The 18,734-nt window shown below is 39.5% G+C and overlaps 1 protein-coding gene across 3 annotated transcripts in view; it reads right to left on the minus strand.

The window, feature by feature from the left end:
- Positions 1 to 18,734, minus strand: part of dlc1 (DLC1 Rho GTPase activating protein) — a 132,173-nt gene that overhangs the window by 15,363 nt on the left and 98,076 nt on the right. For 2 of the 3 annotated variants that reach the window (XM_056236203.1, XM_056236204.1), the window contains 3 exons: positions 2,413 to 2,484; positions 1,302 to 1,383; positions 399 to 462 (listed from right to left, as the gene is read on the minus strand). In XM_056236203.1, the coding sequence (XP_056092178.1) occupies positions 399 to 462; positions 1,302 to 1,383; positions 2,413 to 2,484 (218 nt within the window). Of the gene's footprint in view, positions 1 to 398; positions 463 to 1,301; positions 1,384 to 2,412; positions 2,485 to 9,761; positions 10,043 to 18,734 lie in introns of those variants that run through there. The other variant, XM_056236205.1, reaches the window with a different exon arrangement.

An 18,734-nucleotide genomic window follows, 5' to 3' on the forward strand; every position in this document is an offset into this window, starting at 1 on the left:
TTCTCGACCTGCGTGTAGTTTGAGTCATTGCTTTGGGGCAGTCTTAGACTATACACGCTCACTCTTAAACCACACTGACAGAGTGACCAACAACCGAAGGCAGATTGTGCATTTTCTTCCTTTTATGGTATGGAGGGGGGTTTTAGGATGTATGGTGAGAAAAACATGACAAACAGGAGCAAAGGAAATCATAAGGAGATGAGCTAACACAAGCCATTAATTTGGACATAAAAGCCACTCAGACTCCCCTTGAGACCTTCTTTATAATTAACTGACACAGAAAGCAAACATGAGTTACATACATTTAGGATCTTTGACTGGACAAAAGAAAGTAAGACGGTAGCAAGTGAAACGATTTAACAAAATAAAGAGAAAGGGATTTTTGACAAGACACTTACTCTCTTTCTTTGAGGGGTGATCTCTAATCTCATAAGAGCGCACTTGTTTAGGGTGTTCAGTCTCCTGCAATACACACACACACACACACATACAGATAAATGAGTGAAACTGTGACAGTCTTTTAAGCAGATACCTTGAAAAGAACCATGGGGTTGCAAACAAAGGCTAAATCCAGTCATTAGCCTACAAACAGATTTTGCCAGAGTCAAAACCATGGACAGAGACAGAAAGAGAGGAGGGGGCAGAGAGGGGTGAGCAAGAGATAGAGATACGGACTGAGATAGAAAAACATGAGAAGAGGATGAGAGAGGTGGGAGCCAAGCCCGATAATGAGCTGCTGAGGGATAAACTTCAGATTAAGGAGGAAGACAGACGGACAGAGAATTAAAAAGGAAGAAAGAAATCTGGAGTGGCGACAACAATACAACAAAAGAGATGGAAAGCTTATCCCAGAAGCCACCTGGTTGGTGTCATGTGACCCTGAGTTAGGGGGGAATGTGTGTTTGTCTGCATTGGGGGGCTGGCACCAGAAAATGGCCTCCAGATGTCTGTGAGCTCCAGCTGGTCTCTGATGGACCACTCTTGGAGTGAAGACACTAAGTCCTGCACTTTCTCTTTCTTTCTTTAAATTATTCTAAGATCGATGAGTCAGTTTATATATAGAACTGAACTCTGCAAATGATAAAAATCAGCTCATTATTAAAGCAAGTAAGAAAACCATGTTTAAAAACTATTTTTGTCTAGATTAAAATGAAAATGTTTAAATTTTTTCTAGTCTTAACATTGTATCATAAAAAGTTTTAGAGCCATACTCTAGGGGGGGGGGGGGGGGGGGGGAGGCCTGTGCCTATAAATGAGCTAAATATGACAAAATAATCACTTTGGGTAAATGTGTGTCTCACCTGCACAAGGCTTCTATAGCATCTTGATCCAAGAAGTCATGATCTCTGGTAACTGATGAAATCTCAATCGGAAACCGACCATCTGAAAGAGAAAGAGAAAACAGAAATGAAACAAAAATACATTTAATATAAAAAGGATGGAGACCCAATCAACAGACTGAAGTGTATGTGTGTAAGGGGGGTGTTGGCAGCAAGTGGAATGTGTGCCTGCCCTCTATCCCACACACACACACACACACACACACACAAACCTCCCCTCCTCCGGTGTTGAAAAGGTAGAGGAAGTACATCTTAGCCAGCCAAACAAACACAGCTGCAATACTGCAGCGCTCAACAGTGGGAGGTGTGTGTGTGTGTGTAGGAAGGGGGTATTGGAATCCCAATAGGTGCTCAGCAACCCTCAGAAATCCAAGACTGTCACTAAGTTTTTAATAATCATTAATTAGAATTCTTTGGGAAACTTTACAACTTTTCAAGACCAAACAGCTGGTATGTACGTGAGTCTGTACGAGTGAGAAAGTGATCCCATATAATTATTTTATTGTCTTCCTGAAGACCTTTTCCTTACTGTACTGGCTCTCTTATCTATAGTGGGGCAATCATGACAGTTGGTCACACAATTCAGATTTCTGAAACCGATAACATGCCTCTCTCATGGCACAATGGCAGGAGTCAGTAGGTCAAAAGTGTGCGATGTTTGACACCTGAGGTGTGGCGTTATCTGATATACTGTGTGTATGTTCCTGTATGAGTTGTATATGACAGTGGTTTTCATTAATACATTTTTTTTTTTTTTTTTTTTTTTGACCAAGAATATTTTTGAGTGCTGTGAAGTCAACGGTAAATTGTGATGTTGATTACAGATGTTGTGATGTTCAATTTTACAGAGTGAAAATTGCCATTTAAAGAAGAATATTATGACGATTAAGACATCCCTGGACCTATTTAGCCTTTTGCCACTTTATTGGGAGGACGAAGATGGGGGAACTGGAATGGGAAATGGCTTGATGAGCAATGCATGACAAATGCATGCTAACAAGGCATAACTGGCCACTGTAACGCAATGTCCTTTGGTCAGGAATGGGTGATGTTGGAAAGTCAAGGGTCCCACCTTCATAAAGCTGAGCATACTGTGGAAAACCTGCAGCCCTCAGCCATGTACATGCCTCCTTCGCCTCTATTTCTGTAAGAGAGATAAAGAGAGAGAGAGATTGACATTTAAAATTCATGAAAACATTAAGCAGAAACATAATGAAGATGCATTAATATCCAAATCTTTTGAAAGGAAAGACTCTCGCTGAGTGCTGGTTATCTTGACTTTTCAACTTGGCGCTATAGTGTAATGTTTGAGACAGCACTGCTAATTGGTCGTCCAAAGCAGTCAGAACTGTTGTTGAGGCGGCGGAGAAGTGCCACATCCCTGTCCATTACTGTGAACGGCCCTTTAGATGCCACATGCCAAATGGCAAACACCACTGAAAGCACCTTGACTCCTTCTGGAGGCCTGTTTCACACAGTGAGGTGTCAGAATAAGAGGTTTAACTGCGATTCTGTCACTAGAGACGATATTTTTCCTAGCAACACTCGCACCAGGTATACAATTACAAAACCAGTGTTTGAAAGCTCGTCAACAGTCCCAGAAAGTTAATGTCAAGTTTTTGTGTGTGTGTGTGTTTATCGGACTATGTGATGGTGAATGGGGAGATAAGGATCTCAAAGATTGCTGAACTGAACTCAAGCAGGCATGACGCAGGAACTGGCGAGTAACTGAGATCGCAATCATTCCTGATAACCATTGTGCCCTTGAGCAAGGCACTTAACCTCAGGTTGCTCCAGGGGGATTATCACTGTGGTTAATGGACTTTTTTTGGAGAAAAAAAAAAGCTTCTAAACTCTTTTTATTTGTGTAAAAGTTCTACATAGACCTCTACACAGACATAGTTCTACTTTAGCGCCCTCTAAAGGTTTAACACAGCTAATGCGTCTCTCTGCTGGCCATGCTGTGGTCTATCACAAGCACAATCTACACAATCACAGCTCACAATAGGTCGTAATCAGCAGAGAGGGACCTCTCGCTTTTCTCGACGGCTAATTGCGCACATTCCAGATTCTACAATTCCAATTATTGTAATTGCAATGACTGCAATGATGCTGTGCAAAATTGAAAGACCACCTGAGATAGGTTCCCCTTCATTTCAACAGAAAGAAAAAAAGGCCAGGGATTAGGAGGGGCCAAGGGAAAGAGACGTGAGAGAAAGACGTGTGTATAAAGACACTGCAGACTTTGCCTAGAGGAAAGAACACAGACTCTGTCTCTACTAGCGGGGATACGTGACTCCCCACTCGAACGAGCGCGAGAGTGACGGCACGCATGACAACAACAAAGGCACGCGATAAGGGAGGTCCTCTGCCGGCGGAGAGAGAAGAATCAAACAGGAGAGAGGAGTATTTCAAAACGTGCTTTGACATCAAGAATGGCAATGCGAAAATAACTGCACACATGCAACTGAATCTCGAATCTCAAGAATCCACATGCACATGGTGGGGTACCTTTCAAGCAACTGACAGAATGTTGCCCGAAAGCGCTTTTTAGGAGTTCGTGAACTTTGAAGAATTTCCTACACTTAAAATAATGACATACTTTTCTGGTATGGTCTGTAATGAGCGCCGTGGCTTCCTGTGTAAGTGTGTGTGTATAGATATGTGTGTGTTTGCACTGGCTAGGCACCACTTAATACCATCCAGCTGCAAGAATGTTAGAGGACTGTATGCATTTAAATGTAAATGATGAAGAGACACACAAACACACACAGGCTCCACAGCAGTGTCTCACAGACTGGCTTTTCCTTTCATTAGCAAGGTAACCTCCCCCCAACCCCCGCCTGGTCACAATGGGCCGCTATCACACAGGTGCCTGTCTGACACCAACGGTAAATAAGGCTTTCTTAACTGAGACGGCATCACAAAAAAACATGCAGAGACATATGAGATTACTGGGGTCTTTTCTCAGGAGAACTGTCTAAGACAGTGTTTCCCATCCATGTCCCTGAAGGCATCCCAACACTACACATTTTCAAACTCTTTCTACTCAAACACATCTGAATCAACTTATCAGCTCATTAGTAGAGACTCCAAGACCTGAAATGGATAGGACAGATAGGGGAAACATCCAAAATGTGTTCTGTTGCAGTCCCTCCAGGAACAGGGTTGGAAACACTGGTCCAAAGTTATAGTAACATTTAACATTGCTCAGCGAAATTGTGTGGGAAAAGTCAAGTCAATCCCATTGGATTCCATATGATCAGGAGCTTCGCCTGAGGGTGAAAACAGTTCACCACACAGACATTGCTTGTGTATAAGATGATCAGTTGAATTCACTGCGTTCACCAACAGAAAGCTGCATGGTTTGAAAGTGACTTCTGTGTGAGCAGTGCTTTATACATCTTTACATACTGCCAGTGGACAGTACATTTTTTTGCCTGCGAAATTCTGCAGACATTTCGCTAATGTGACTGCACCTTATGAAAAGGGAAACATAACTCTTTGTTTAATCTATATAAAAACAATTGAGATATTAAAGAGATATGATTTGAGACTTTTCTTTCCTATGGGTAAACTCACTAAGCGCAGTACAGGAGACATTCATCACATCTGTACATCCAAAACACACTCAAACATGCTGTCTTTATGAAGATATACAAGTATAAACACACTTGAGAAGTTGTTTCACACTCTCTCACACTAATGGATGTCACGTAGATGAGCACAGGCTGTTGACACACTGTTTTTTCGCCATCTCAGCACTCAAAACAGTACACACATCCACTCTTAATTTTCGAATATGGGATGCAAGCTTAGAGTTTTTTTGTTTGTGTACGCACGTCGCATCCTGTGCTCTCCCCGCAAGTCTGTGCGGATCCCCACGCCAGGCGGCGACCACACTTCCCTTGCCTTTCCGAGGCCGACGGGAAGCCAATAAGAGTGGCTCATTCCACAGTTGCCATGGTCACTTTGGAGGACACACCTCCTTTTGTTCAAGGCCAGATAATGGAGGCCTTCAGCGCCAACACAAACACAGAGAACGCCTTACATCCTGTAACACACACATGGAATGTCGAACGTTCGACCTCAGAGAAAATGAGAAATAGGTTCCTCCCCGGTAACGTAAACAGCCTTTGATTCTTTCTTGATTGTAAAGTAGATGCATTTATATCTAAAGGAAACTATATTTCAGATACAAACACATCAGATTGAGCAACTGAACTAACATTGTGTTGAGAGCCAGACTGACGTCAGTATTACTTCATAGAGTTGGATGTTCTAAAATTTTTTCCTCTTAACATGACGCACAGTATTCCTAGCCAAGAAAAATAAATTAAATAAATCCCAGAAGGTCTACATGTCATTATTTCATAGATGTGAAGTGTTATGCAGGTTATGGGTCACTTTAATTGGTTTAGCAACAGTTTAATAACATATAAATAGTGATGATGGAAAAAAATGACATAATCAGGAATCCAAGTTAAAGTAGCCTAGTGGTTGACCGTTCAGGAGTAGCTTATGGTCAAATCTAGAACTCATGAAGGGTGATGGTCGATATAATGCTGATATATAAAATTTCTATAAAATAGAAATTTCATGAATTGACATGAACACTTATCTTACACACAATATTTACTGGAGTAAAAGAATATAATCCATTAAAAACGCTGTTGGAAGATTATGGTAGAACAAAAATCTTGCTGAATTGGATGCTTGTTCCTTCCCATAATTTTCTCTGAAAACCATGTTCTTTCATCAAATAGTTTTGATTTAGTGTTTCAAAACAGTGCAGATAAAAGGGATCCAACAGTCAACACCGCCATCTCCCATCTCTTTTCCTCTCTCTTCATCAGCCTTAATCTATAATCCATCTGTTTCATATCTTGGTGCCAGCCACCTAGTGGATGCATGACCTGCGACCTCTTCAACGCCACGGTGACCAATTCAAGCACACAGGATGTCTAGGCGGGATCCGTCACAGAAGCGTGTGCCTTTGTGCATTCTCCTCTCATCAAAGCATACAATATTCCCTCCACCTAATGCTTCCGTTTTTATCTAATGAATGAAAGTTTTGATATATGTTGATGAGAGAGGAGGAAAAAAGAGACAGACAAGACTGGAGACAAAGAAGCAAACTACAGCCTCCAGACCCAGAGAAAGACAGACAGACGTAATCTCTTGGGATAACGTCCTATGAACCCGGCTAAAGTTGAATTCCTGCTAGCTGGACCTTTTTTTGCCGCTTCTAAAATTACCCTTCCTCCTCCCTTTCTTCTTCCTCCTCTCTTCTCTCTCCTCCTCGTCCTCTTTTTCCTGTCACAGGAAGTTCTCACAATCGCTGGCCGATGGTTCCTCAGCATGAGAGGGAGGAGGTGTAACCTGTGTGTATGAATGCTTGTGTGCTTAAGCGAGTTTGTGCTGACAGACTTCTCTACTATGGAACCAGAATCCAACACTCTTAAAGATAAAGTTTCCGAAAGGGGGTTTCCGCAGCAATGCCATAGAAGAAACATTTTGGGTTCCCCAATAACCTTTAAGTGGTGAGTTCTTAAAATAACATTTTTTTTCTTAATGTGAAGAGCATTTTAATACAAAGAGCTCTTTTCCACAGTAAATAACCTTTTGTGTAATGGAAAGGTGCCATGGATGTTAAATGTTCTTCATGGAACTATCAATGCCAATAAAGAACCTTTATTTTTTTTAGAGTGAACCCAAATTAAATGTCATAGCCTGGTTTCAAGTGTATGTAGGTTAATTTTAAGGCTTTTTGAAGCTGTGCTATTCTAGTTAAAGAGTCCCTGTTTCAAATGAACAGCACACAAACATCAATATCTGTCTTTGTGACCTGATGTCCTACTCGCTAAACTCCCTCCAAGACACTAAGCTCTTTATCTTTCATCTTTCCACACATACACTTTAAATCTGCAGATCAAGAACAGTCATACATCATTTGTTGAGGATCACACATATCATATTTTGGCATGGCCTTATACAGACATATGGGGGTAGAGAGTGAGAGTCAGGTAGCTCTGAAAATGAGAAGACCCCCTCCATCTGGTCACAAACACAGGGGATCATGATCATCGTAGGGTTACACCATTCTCACAGTCACTCAACACCACTATCCCAGCCACCTACACACACTTTGCCAGATGGGTCCATTTATGCCTGTCTTGGACTTTCTGACAGATTTAAGCATTAGCTATCACTGACCTAGAGCCAGCTTGGCCAGGTCTGGTGACTGGACACTTTGTGTAACGCAAGGCTGATCTCAGGTCAGATGATTAGATACGCTTAATGATATGTCACCCTATCCATTTCATCTATGATCAAAAGATTACTTAAAGTGGTGAAGAAAGAAAGACCCTCATCTAATACCACAGAGGGCTTCTTACATACCAACTTATTTGTTACGTTTAAAGACTAAAACTAAGCAATCAGACAGTTCTCAGGAGGCAATAAGGGAGATTTGTGACTGAAAACCTGCCTACAATTCAAGAATGTTTTTATATAAAAGTTTCAATGGATTTGGAGCCATGTAGAGGGTTTAGGAATGTGTGTATGAGTTTCAAGGCTCTTTACTTATGTGAATCCATTATGCTGACCAAAACCATGACCTTAGATTATGAGGTGGTGCATGTATATCTTCAAAGTGACATGTTTTAAGCATGACATTCTTTCCTTTGCCTCCTCACTGACCTGCTTACTGCCTTATCATCTGCAGTTAACATGACCCCAAGTTTATCAACCTCTGCAAAAAAAAAAAACATGGAACCACCTACAACAACATAATATTAAGTGTAAACTAGTAAACTAGCTAATCATGTTTTTATATTTTTAAATAATGTAGATTGATTTAGATTGTTAGATAGATTTGTGGTGTGTATAAATAAAGCTTCATGTCGGTACTAATGTTTTTTTTTTTTTTAAATTTTTTATTGTCAGTCCGATACAGATCATAACAGAAAACGCTCAAGCATCGCACTGTTGCTGTGGTCCTCAGGTGATCTCAACTTCTGTCAGTGTCTATTCAACTCATTCTGTCTATCTTTTAATCTAACTTTTTTTCTTGGCAACTAAAGCGCTTTTTCAAAACACCATTATGCTTACAAGAAAAAATACATATTGCTAGGACAGCCACTTATCAAGACAAGAATGCATTAGTGCGCCTTCAGAATCAGATGGCCACAGCGCACTCTTTACGCGCTCTTTGGCAATGGCAGATTTGAGCAAAACCTCCCCCAAGTCTCTGCATGAATGAGAGCGTAGACCAACACTGACGAAACACTCTTATCTCCGAACTATCTGAAATCAACGTAAAACCAATGGTTTCGGGGAGCGCGAGGGGAGATTACTTATCGGGCAGCCTGGAGCGCCGGTGGCGCGTGAAACCCATCACACGCACCACCCAAATAATTGCAACTCAAAACTTAAGGACGAAAAGAAAATCTGCAGCGGAATAACTAATGAAAGAGCACTACAATCATTCCATATTTTATTAAGATACGTTATCCACTTCTACATCTTAAGATCGAATCATCTTCACACAAAATGAGTGTTATTTCTACTCTAAATGCACCCTCAAATGACAACCAATACAAATACGTTTTGCTCATTTATTTATGATGTCCATTACAATAATAATTTATTGTTGGGCGATAATGCTGAAATATTATAACTGTCCCAATGGTTCAGTAGTGACGGCTTGCAACCTTTCGGTGGCCAGCCACAGGTCCCAAAACTGACAAGTTTCCAAAGAGACATATAGGCTAGTTGAACGTTAATAGGCCATATAAGGCTAAGCAATACAATGCAATAGCTGTTATAGGATATATATATATATATATATATATATATATATATATATATCCTGTTTTATACAGTTATAAATAAACTGTCATAAAAGTAGCTCTTAAAAATATGATAATTACAGGTTTTTTTTTATATGATGTCCATTATGGACAGTGGTTTTAATAGAAGTGGCAGGCCTAATGCAAAACTGCTTGATTTACATTTTTAAAAAATCAAGTAGTTTTGCATTAGTATAGGTCTACCACTTCTATTAGAACCACTGTCCAATGGACATCATATTAACAAAAGAACTGTAATAATTATAGCTATTACAAATTGTATGACTTGTCTTATCGATGTAATCTATTCACTTCAAGTCAGCTAGTAAAAGGCTTATTTCTGTCGTTTAAGTATGATACGGCATTCATAGCAGCATCTAATCTAATAACACATTTTGATTTAGGCTAGGTGCCACCAAATGACAAAAAAAAGTTAAAAAGTAAAAAGTGATTCATTGGATCTGCGTCTAAAGACTCAACTCTTTAGACTCAACGGAGAGACACGTTTGAAAGAGTTACAGTCAATTAAGGTATAAAGTTATTATTAAACATAAGTATGCCTACTTACGAGTAAGGATCATGTTGTTTTCTATAAATCGCGAGAGTCCTGTTGCGATATGCTTCAGGAGTCCTCTTCGTTTTATTCCAACATTACAGCGAAGCTCGCATGTATTCCAATAGCCTGAAGTGAATTCGCTAATTCTATAATAATAAAAAATAAAAAAAGTTCCTCCGAACTAAACAACGTTTATAGAAGGTCCAAGACCAAAGAGGAAAATAGTAAATCCATGACTTATTTCCTTTCCTGTCTGCCCAGGGCAAAAAAAAAAAAAAAATTCCTCAAGAGAGCTGTGTTTGAAACGCCTGTGAACGGACTTGTCCGCGTGTGAATGTGAATGAACAGACTGATTCACTGTTTAGGAATGGGAGGCCGGAGAATGCTCCACCTCCCCGCCCAGGACAGCCTCAGGTGGGCTTTCGCTGCTCTAGACGGGGAGGTGGAGCTATCATTCAATTGGCAAAGCCTACTTTATTGGCATGTTTTAGCCTATGCAGACAATAAAATAGTGACAGGAAAATAATAAAAAATGTAGAAATGTTAATAATAATGCTAAGTAAATTAAACACTCAACAAGATAATACACATTAGACATAATTGACATTATAAGAAGTATATTTTTAAATACAGCAACCGAATGATGTTCATGACGTTTGCTGAATAACCGTTCCCACTGATGCAAAGTGGTTTAGGCTACAAAAAGTGAAATTGTATTTTATTTATTTATGGTTTAGGATTAACATTAAGTCTTTTAAATGGATTTAGGCTTACCTGCACGCAGCCGGGCTATGTCCGATTAATAAATTACAATTATTAAATTGTTAATTCATAAATGAATTAGGATACATAAAAATAAAGATAAACAATAGCTACTGCGCGCAAAACGCATCGGCGATTTACTTAATTCGCACTCTTCTTAAAGTCTGCTAAAAATATTTTTAATTTACTGGTCTGCTCCTTGTGCCTGTCTTTAATCTAAAATGCCATCTCTCTCTTTTTAAAAGCGAAATTCAAATCATCCAAAAGTGAGAGTGTGGGTTCGAATAGCCTACTGTTCATTTGGCTGAACGACATTGTTTTGTGCTTAACTTTAAACTGCAATTAAAACGGCGCGCCATTAGCATATCATTAGAGATCGTCATTAAGTGGGGCCGTTTGAAAGCCGCTATTGTGGGACATGATGTTGTGAAAGGGGGAGACAATGAGTCCGTTCTGCTATGGTAATTCCAACAAGCCCCATCAACAGGCGTCCCTGATCCTGGTCTCTTCCCGCACGCACGCACGCACGCACGCACGCAGGCACGCTCATAGGTGCTGCGGTGCAACAGTAGCTTTGCACAGTAAAGCAAGACCTTCTATTGTGTGAGGAGCTCTTATTGAGATCAAACAAGCTTAAGGTCCTCTCTGATGCTTCCTGCTTTAGAAGTCAAAAGAAAGTCACGTTCACTTCCTTTTGCCGGTTCAATTAAAATTAAGACAAAGAATGGAGACGTATTCATGTACGCCAGAAGTAAGTAGCCTAGATGGTTTATATAATTAAGCTATGTTCAGAATGGAATAGGTTCGTTTAATGCTTACAGAATACAATCTGACAATAATTATTTAAAAAAAAGTAATGCATGCTATGAGAAAAGAAATGCAAAAACTTGCAAATAGTATGCAACATAGTTGTTATATCATAATTTTGCATATTTAATTCAGCAATTGCTGTTCAGTTACCACTTCGGAAATAATATTTTATTTTAATTTATTTATTTGATTTAATTGGAGTCAGAAAGGAGAAACTTTTGATAGTTTTACTGATATCCAGTGTATTATTCATCATGCAAAATGACATTCTGATGCAGAGAATGGTATAATCAGAGCTATCCCATAAGGCCATGAAAGTGGCCTTGTACATTATACATACAGTATATACTGATAAAAAAGTATTTAAGTCTATGCTGAGCATAGTCTCTTTAATTTCTCTTGTCCCGGTCTGTAAAATAGTGCAGCATGTCTGACTCACAAGGAAAAACTTATGCAGAGGAAAATTGCCTTACTTGTGGAATCTCTACATCAGCCTTTATTCCTCACTCTCCAGAAATTCAGCAACTGCATTCAGACATGCCAGAGAGATTGAGTGAGAGATGTGTGTGGTTTTGAAACTGACTCACCAGATTCTCTTCCCGTCTGTCATGTGTATGCCTGCACCTATTCTTTCACTCCACCCTGGCAATTCTATTATAAAACATAAAACCATTTAATTCTTAAAGCTACACTATTTAACTTTTTTTGTTAAAAATGAACTAAATTTAAATGAGTAAAAACATTATCAATCCTTCTTTCAAAACGTGTTTTTGTCTTACCCTGATTCACTATGGAAAGATTATTCCAAGTGTTGTGGGATGGTTTTCGTGGGAAATTGCGTACATACTTGGCTACTTTGGTGTGGGAGTGGCATAGTTTTCAATTGGAGAAAGGTTAATGGAGCATGGTAAATCAGGAACCTCCAGGGGAATCACCCATAAAAAAAAAAATCTGAACAGAAGAGAGTCTGCTGGCAAAAAGAGAATGTGCCAGAGCTCGTAATAAAACAAGAATCAACATGATCTAATGTTAACAAATGGAATCTTATTGTAAAGTGTTACAAATAAAATAAATAAATAAAATATTCACATTAATTTAAAATCTGTCTTCAGTTATTCTGTAAGTCTTTCTTTCTTATACAGAACACCAACAAATACCATTTTAAAGAATGTTATGTCCATATAATGACCGTCAATGGGGTCCAAAACCACATTGGACCTGACCCTACTAACTTCCAATGAATGGAAAAAGCACTTTTTCAAAATATGTTCCTTTGTGTTCCACAGAAGAAATTAAGTCATGCACTCTTAGAAGAAAAGGTTCTAAATAAAACCATAGGTAATGTCAGGCACTTCATATATTGAACTTTTTAGGGGTTCCCATCATGTGACAATTTTATGGATTTAGTTTTAATTTGTTTTTAATTTTAATTCAATTTTATGAATTAGACAGCTCATACACAATTTATCACTAGAAAATTTTAAATAACCTGTTAAACATGAAAGAGTTATGCAATAATTTAAAACATTTCTCCTAGAACAGATTTGACATAAAGGGATCTTTAATATTGAGTCAAGAACCCCAGGGTTTACCCCATTTAACCTTTTCTTTTATTATTATTTATAGGTATGGAACAAACATTATTGTTAGTAAATGATAACTGTATTTTCATTTTTGGGTATACTATTCCACATTTTGTGTGCCGGCAATAACAAAGACAATGTCCAAGTGCACTAAAAATGTCACCAATGGTTTGAGAAAAAATTCCAACTGCTAAAAATGTGGTGCACAGAAAATAGACAGTGGAAATGGCCTGAACTGAAATTATATTTTGTGGACATTATATTTAGCAGAGTGCTTTTGCAAATTAAAGGAGCATATAAGAGACGCCACCCTAGCACTGTCTGATGTTCACATCCTGTACCTTTACTCCCACAATGCTTTGCCTCACACAGAAACAGAAAATATGATGACTGCTGAGAATTTAGAAGTTTGTAGTTATATGTGAAACTTTATTTGCTTTATTAGTTCAGTCAGGCTATCTAGTTTTCATTCTAAGACTGTAACAAATGAACATAGTACTTTTGAATGTATTTGTGTGCATATATCACAACAGGCCACTAGAGTAAATCCCAAAGTAAGACAAGGGGAAGCTACAGAAGAATATAATTGTTATTATCAGCTATTTATAAACCAGCACAGGCTCAAAACAATCAGAAATAGAACTGAGCAGGTGTGAGCATGTGCATGTCTACATACCACATGTGGGAAGTAAGCTGATATATTTTTGTTTGCGATTGTGCATGCTAAACAAATGGGGACCTTGTGCATTAGTACATACTGTATTTCATCAGAGCACATAAGCTGGACATGTACAGAATGTGCCAGCTTTAATATCCAGAGAATAAAAACAGGAAAAAGCCACAAACCTCTTACCCTGTTCTTACTGATACATCTCAGCCTCTCCCACTTCCACACAAACATGTGTACACTGACAACAACAAAGACACACATACAGTACACACTTCCTAATTCTAAAATTAGGGCTCATTTTTATTTTTTTAAACGTATATACATTGTAAAACGAACAGCTATCGCAAAAATAAATGTTAGATAAAGCTATATTTTTTCTCATTTTTTTTTTTTTATTAAATTAGTTTTACACTATAAACACTAAAATGCTCATTTAAAAATGCTTACTTGAAATAATTTTCTTAAAGTTTCTTAATTATTGATGTAGTCAATAATTGTATCCCTTAAAACTCATCTTTGATAACCAAAATGACATATTTAAACGTGTTTTCCTTGAAAATAAATTCTTCATGCCTTTAAATAGCTTGAATACACCCTTTCTTCATTTAGTGTATGCGGTTCTATGAATATGCAAATTAGCCCTGCCTCCACTCACTCACACCAGATCCTGATTGGTTACAAGGTAGTTTGTGACGTCAGAAACACCAGCGATTACAAACCGCATTTTGGTTCACTGCAGTTTTAAGGAGAAAATAACTCAGCAATTGTTTTGACTTATGAATTTGCACACGGTTTGTCTTAAAGCATATTAAAAACACCACATATACATATAAACAACATTAAAAGCTTGACATTCACCACAGGGGGACTGTATTTTGAACATCTGTAACACTTTAATAAGTTCTTAATTGTTAACATTAGTTAATGCATTAACTAACAAAACAATTTGCAATATATTTTCATAGCATTTTTAACCTTCGTTAATGCTAATGCAAATGTTAAAATACAACTGATCATTGTTTGCTCAAGTTAGTTCTGAGGGCATAACTTATGTTAACAGAAAAACAACTTTTGCACTTGAAAATATACTAGCAAATGTTGAAATGAACTAAGATTAATAAATGTTCGAAGAATTATTCATTCTTAGTTCATGTTAACTAGTGTAGTTAAAGGCAGGGTAGATGATTTGTTCCAGAAACATTTTGTGTTATGCTGGCTGAAAGTCTCTTGTGACGCTTTAGTTTGCTCCATGCTGTCGATGTTCATGTGTTTTGAAGGAGTGGCTTGGGAAACGCTCTGAAGGGAGGGTGGGATCTTCATGCTTTCAAAGCTTGATAGCCTCTCGGTAAATTGCCTACCCTACCTTTAATGTTAACTTTACAACTATTTTTGTTCAAAAGCCTATTATTTTGATTTTATTATAGTTCATGTGTTCTTAGTTCCTGTTTCCTCAGTCCCTATAGTTTTCCAAGTATTCCCTTGTTTGTTACTATAGTTTCTGATTATGTTCTCCACCCATTTATGAATCATTATTCTGTCTGTTTATACTCCTTGGTTCCTTCAGTTCATGGTCGGTTATTGTCTTTGTTTGAAAAGCTGTTACGTTTGCGCTTGCCTTTACCTTCAAACTGTTGCAAAGTGCTTCTTTCTTTCTCTTTAATTCTTTCTTTCTTTCTTTCTTTCTTTCTTTCTTTCTTTCTTTCTTTCTTTCTTTCTTTCTTTCTTTCTTTCTTTCTTTCTTTCTTTCTTTCTTTCTTTCTTTCTTTCTTTCTTTCTTTCACAAAAAAACTTACTGACTCCAAACATTTGACCACCAGTGCAACAGGCATCCGTTGATTCATTTCCATTTTCTACAATTCTGAACTGACATCTGGATATGCAATCAAATTTTCAATTTTTATCAATGTAATTGGCAATAAACTATTTAATAATTTTGAACATACGCTTGATATTAGATTTGCTGACTTGCAAAATTTCCCTACATTTTCTGAAGGTAACGCAATTTATAACTGGCTGCTTTGGCAGTTCCCCAATCCATTCCTGATTTTTCCATGAGCTAAGCGGTCTTACGTGTATCAGAGGCATTAGTGTACACAGCTGTTATGGAGATATATACAGAGCGCAGAGATGGAGGACTTCTGGCTCTCCTCAGAAGCTGTCTGGAATCCAAGAGGCCCTGAGGGAGATGACTGAGATAGACTCTCTCCAACATGGACTCAATGGATTTTTGACAAGTCTGAGATTCTGAATTTTTGCCCATAATAGGGGTTAAAAGGTGAATGCACGTCCTAGTGTGCGAATGAACGATGATTAAGTCTAAGCATGTGTTGCAGAGCCACATGCGTGTCTAGAAAATAGCCAACAAATGTTTAGCGGTAACAGTGGTAGTATTCACAGGCCATCGGCCATGAAGAGATGAGCCAGGCATGGCATTCACTCAAGAAGCAAACATGCATTACTGTGTATGAGTGAGAAAGTCACTTAAGGTTACAGGGTACTTAGTAGTTTAATGAAGTTAGCAACTATGGGAAGGAAAATGTTTATGTTTATGCATTTTTACTTTATAGACTTGAGAAATATGATTCAATATTAACAATATAGTAATATTGTTGAAATCACATTTGAGCTGTATGCCTTGGCAAACTTGACCATGTGCATGGTCTTTAAAATACTTCAGGTGTGAATCAAATAAACCACTGTCCTTTATAGGTCTCCTTTCCAACTTTACGTGCAATGCTTTTAAGCATTCCCAAAGTATACCATTAGCTTAGTTTAGATGATCTGATTACAGATCAGTTTTTCCTCACATTTTTGTGGGTACAGGGAGGGGAGACAGTAATGGATTCAGGCTACTCATCCAATAACATGTTGACAATGACATACAAAAAGTGTACAACTTATAGTCCCTGTTCGGTATTAATAATACCATCCGGTATTAAGATGAGTTTTGGTCGATCGGATCACAAGTAGACGAGGGAGACTGCCGTTTACACCTGACGTTTTAATCCTTCTCTTTTATTCACTTTCGACCACTTCTGTCCTGATTTCTTCCAGGGCCGTGTCTAAGGGTGGGTAAATGTATGGAATATCTTTCGATGAAATAAGCTTTATATTTACATATAAACGCGCCCTGATAGGACTGAAAACACATGGAGAGCAGCAGCTTTCATTTCTGCTCTGACAGCCGCAGCTCTGTTTGTCAGCTCTGTTTGACAGCTCTGTTTGTGGTAGAAAAATATACAAGATATTTGTGAGAAAATATTCTACAAGTGTGCAACTCTCATTGGATGAATTCACATACTGATTTGCAGATGAGCAAAATTTCTCTGTGACTTCACATGTTTTGATGCAGGTGTTTAAATGCGTTTTGCACCATATTCACTGCAGCAACTGTAGCAAAAATGTAAGCGTACAAGTTTCTTAATTTGTGATTTGTAGAATAGGATTTGTGCGCCTGCAATGAAGAATTTGAGAAGGTGTAACTGTTGTGTTGTGTTTGTGGGAGGGGAACAAAAGTCTACAAGTTTGCAACTCATAAAACATTTCTCTCTGTGACTTCAAATTTACTGATACACATGTGTGGCTATTCTCTACAACTACAAATTCCACTGTCACAGGCGTTCAGAAGTATTGCACCAAAAATACCTTCATAGATTTGCCAGGAGCGGTCTATGAAGGTAGATCTATCTATCTATCTATCTATCTATCTATCTATCTATCTATCTATCTATCTATCTATCTATCTATCTATCTATCTATCTATCTATCTATCTATCTATCTATCGTAATAATGTATGATTTGAAAAAATGAAAACTGCTGCTTAGATGAGAGAATCAAAGTGTATGCGCGTTGTGCACACGCTACATTGATTATGGCCAAGCATGCGCCCTTAAAATAGCATAATGAACAACGCGCCACTGACTTTAGACTAGGTTTTTTCTGGTCAGTGGCGCAATTGTTTTATGGAACAGCAAAATACCAAAAGGGATTGTTTGCGCCGGAACACGCCTCCTTTTTTTGCGCTGAACCGCCCAGGGAGCGCAAGTTCATTTCCTAGTTTAGCGACGTGCTTCTGTGGAGGGAAAATCGCGCTTTGCGCGGGTGCAAAATAGGAATGATACATGCGTCTGTTACGGGTGTGGTGCAGGTTGAAGGAGAGGCAGCAGTCAGCAGATCAAATTCAATACTCTTTACTAATATAACTCAAAACAGGAATCCAGGAAACATAACCACACCAAATACAAACGTACCATACACAAACGAGAACCGACAAGGAGTGAGGGAGAACACAGGGTTTACATACACAGAGAACGGATAAAGGGAACAAGACACAGCTGGGGCAAATTAACTAGACACAGGTGAAGGAACTGAACACAAACGAGGAGCGGGAAAACTAACACAGGACTAAACCAAATCACAATGACGGGGGGAAAAACAGGACACACATGTAACATAACGCCCCCTCCAAAAAGGCGCGTCCTCGCGCCGTATAATTTCAAAAGGGGTGGGGGGGCGGGCGCCCTGGAGGCTGACGAGGGCGTGGCCTACCCTGAGCAGGAAGCCTCCAGGGCGGAGCAGGACGTGCAGGAGGCCAGGGCGGAGCAGGATGTGCAGGAGGCCAGGGCGGAGACTTTCCCTCGGGCGGCCAGGGTGGAGACTTTCCCTCGGGCGGCCAGGGTGGAGAGGCCACTTCAGGTGGCCAGGGTGGAGAGGCCACTTCAGGTGGCCAGGGTGGAGAGGCCACTTCAGGTGGCCAGGGTGGAGACTGTCCCTCGGGTGGCCATGGTGGAGAGGCCACTTCAGGTGGCCATGGTGGAGAGGCCACTTCAGGTGGCCATGGTGGAGACGCACCTTCGGGAGGCCATGGCGGAGACGCACCTTCAGGTGGCCTATATCCCCCCCCCCAAAACTTTCTTGGGGGGAATCACAGGCTCTGGGACAGGCTCTGGGACGTGGACAGTCTCTGGGTGGGCAGACGGGACGTGGAAAGTCTCTGGCTGGGCTAGCAGTGAAGGCCCGGCTATGCTGGATGGAACCAGCGGTGAAGGCTCAGAAGGGCTGGACGGGACCAGCGGAGAAGGCTCTGAAGGGCTGGACGGGACCAGCGGAGAAGGCTCTGAAGGGCTGGACGGGACCAGCGGAGAAGGCTCTGAAGGGCT

Source organism: Rhinichthys klamathensis, unplaced genomic scaffold (assembly GCF_029890125.1).
Source record: "Rhinichthys klamathensis goyatoka isolate OS25496 unplaced genomic scaffold, OSU_Roscu_1.1 h1tg000440l_1, whole genome shotgun sequence".
NCBI classification, from domain to species: Eukaryota; Metazoa; Chordata; class Actinopteri; order Cypriniformes; family Leuciscidae; genus Rhinichthys; species Rhinichthys klamathensis.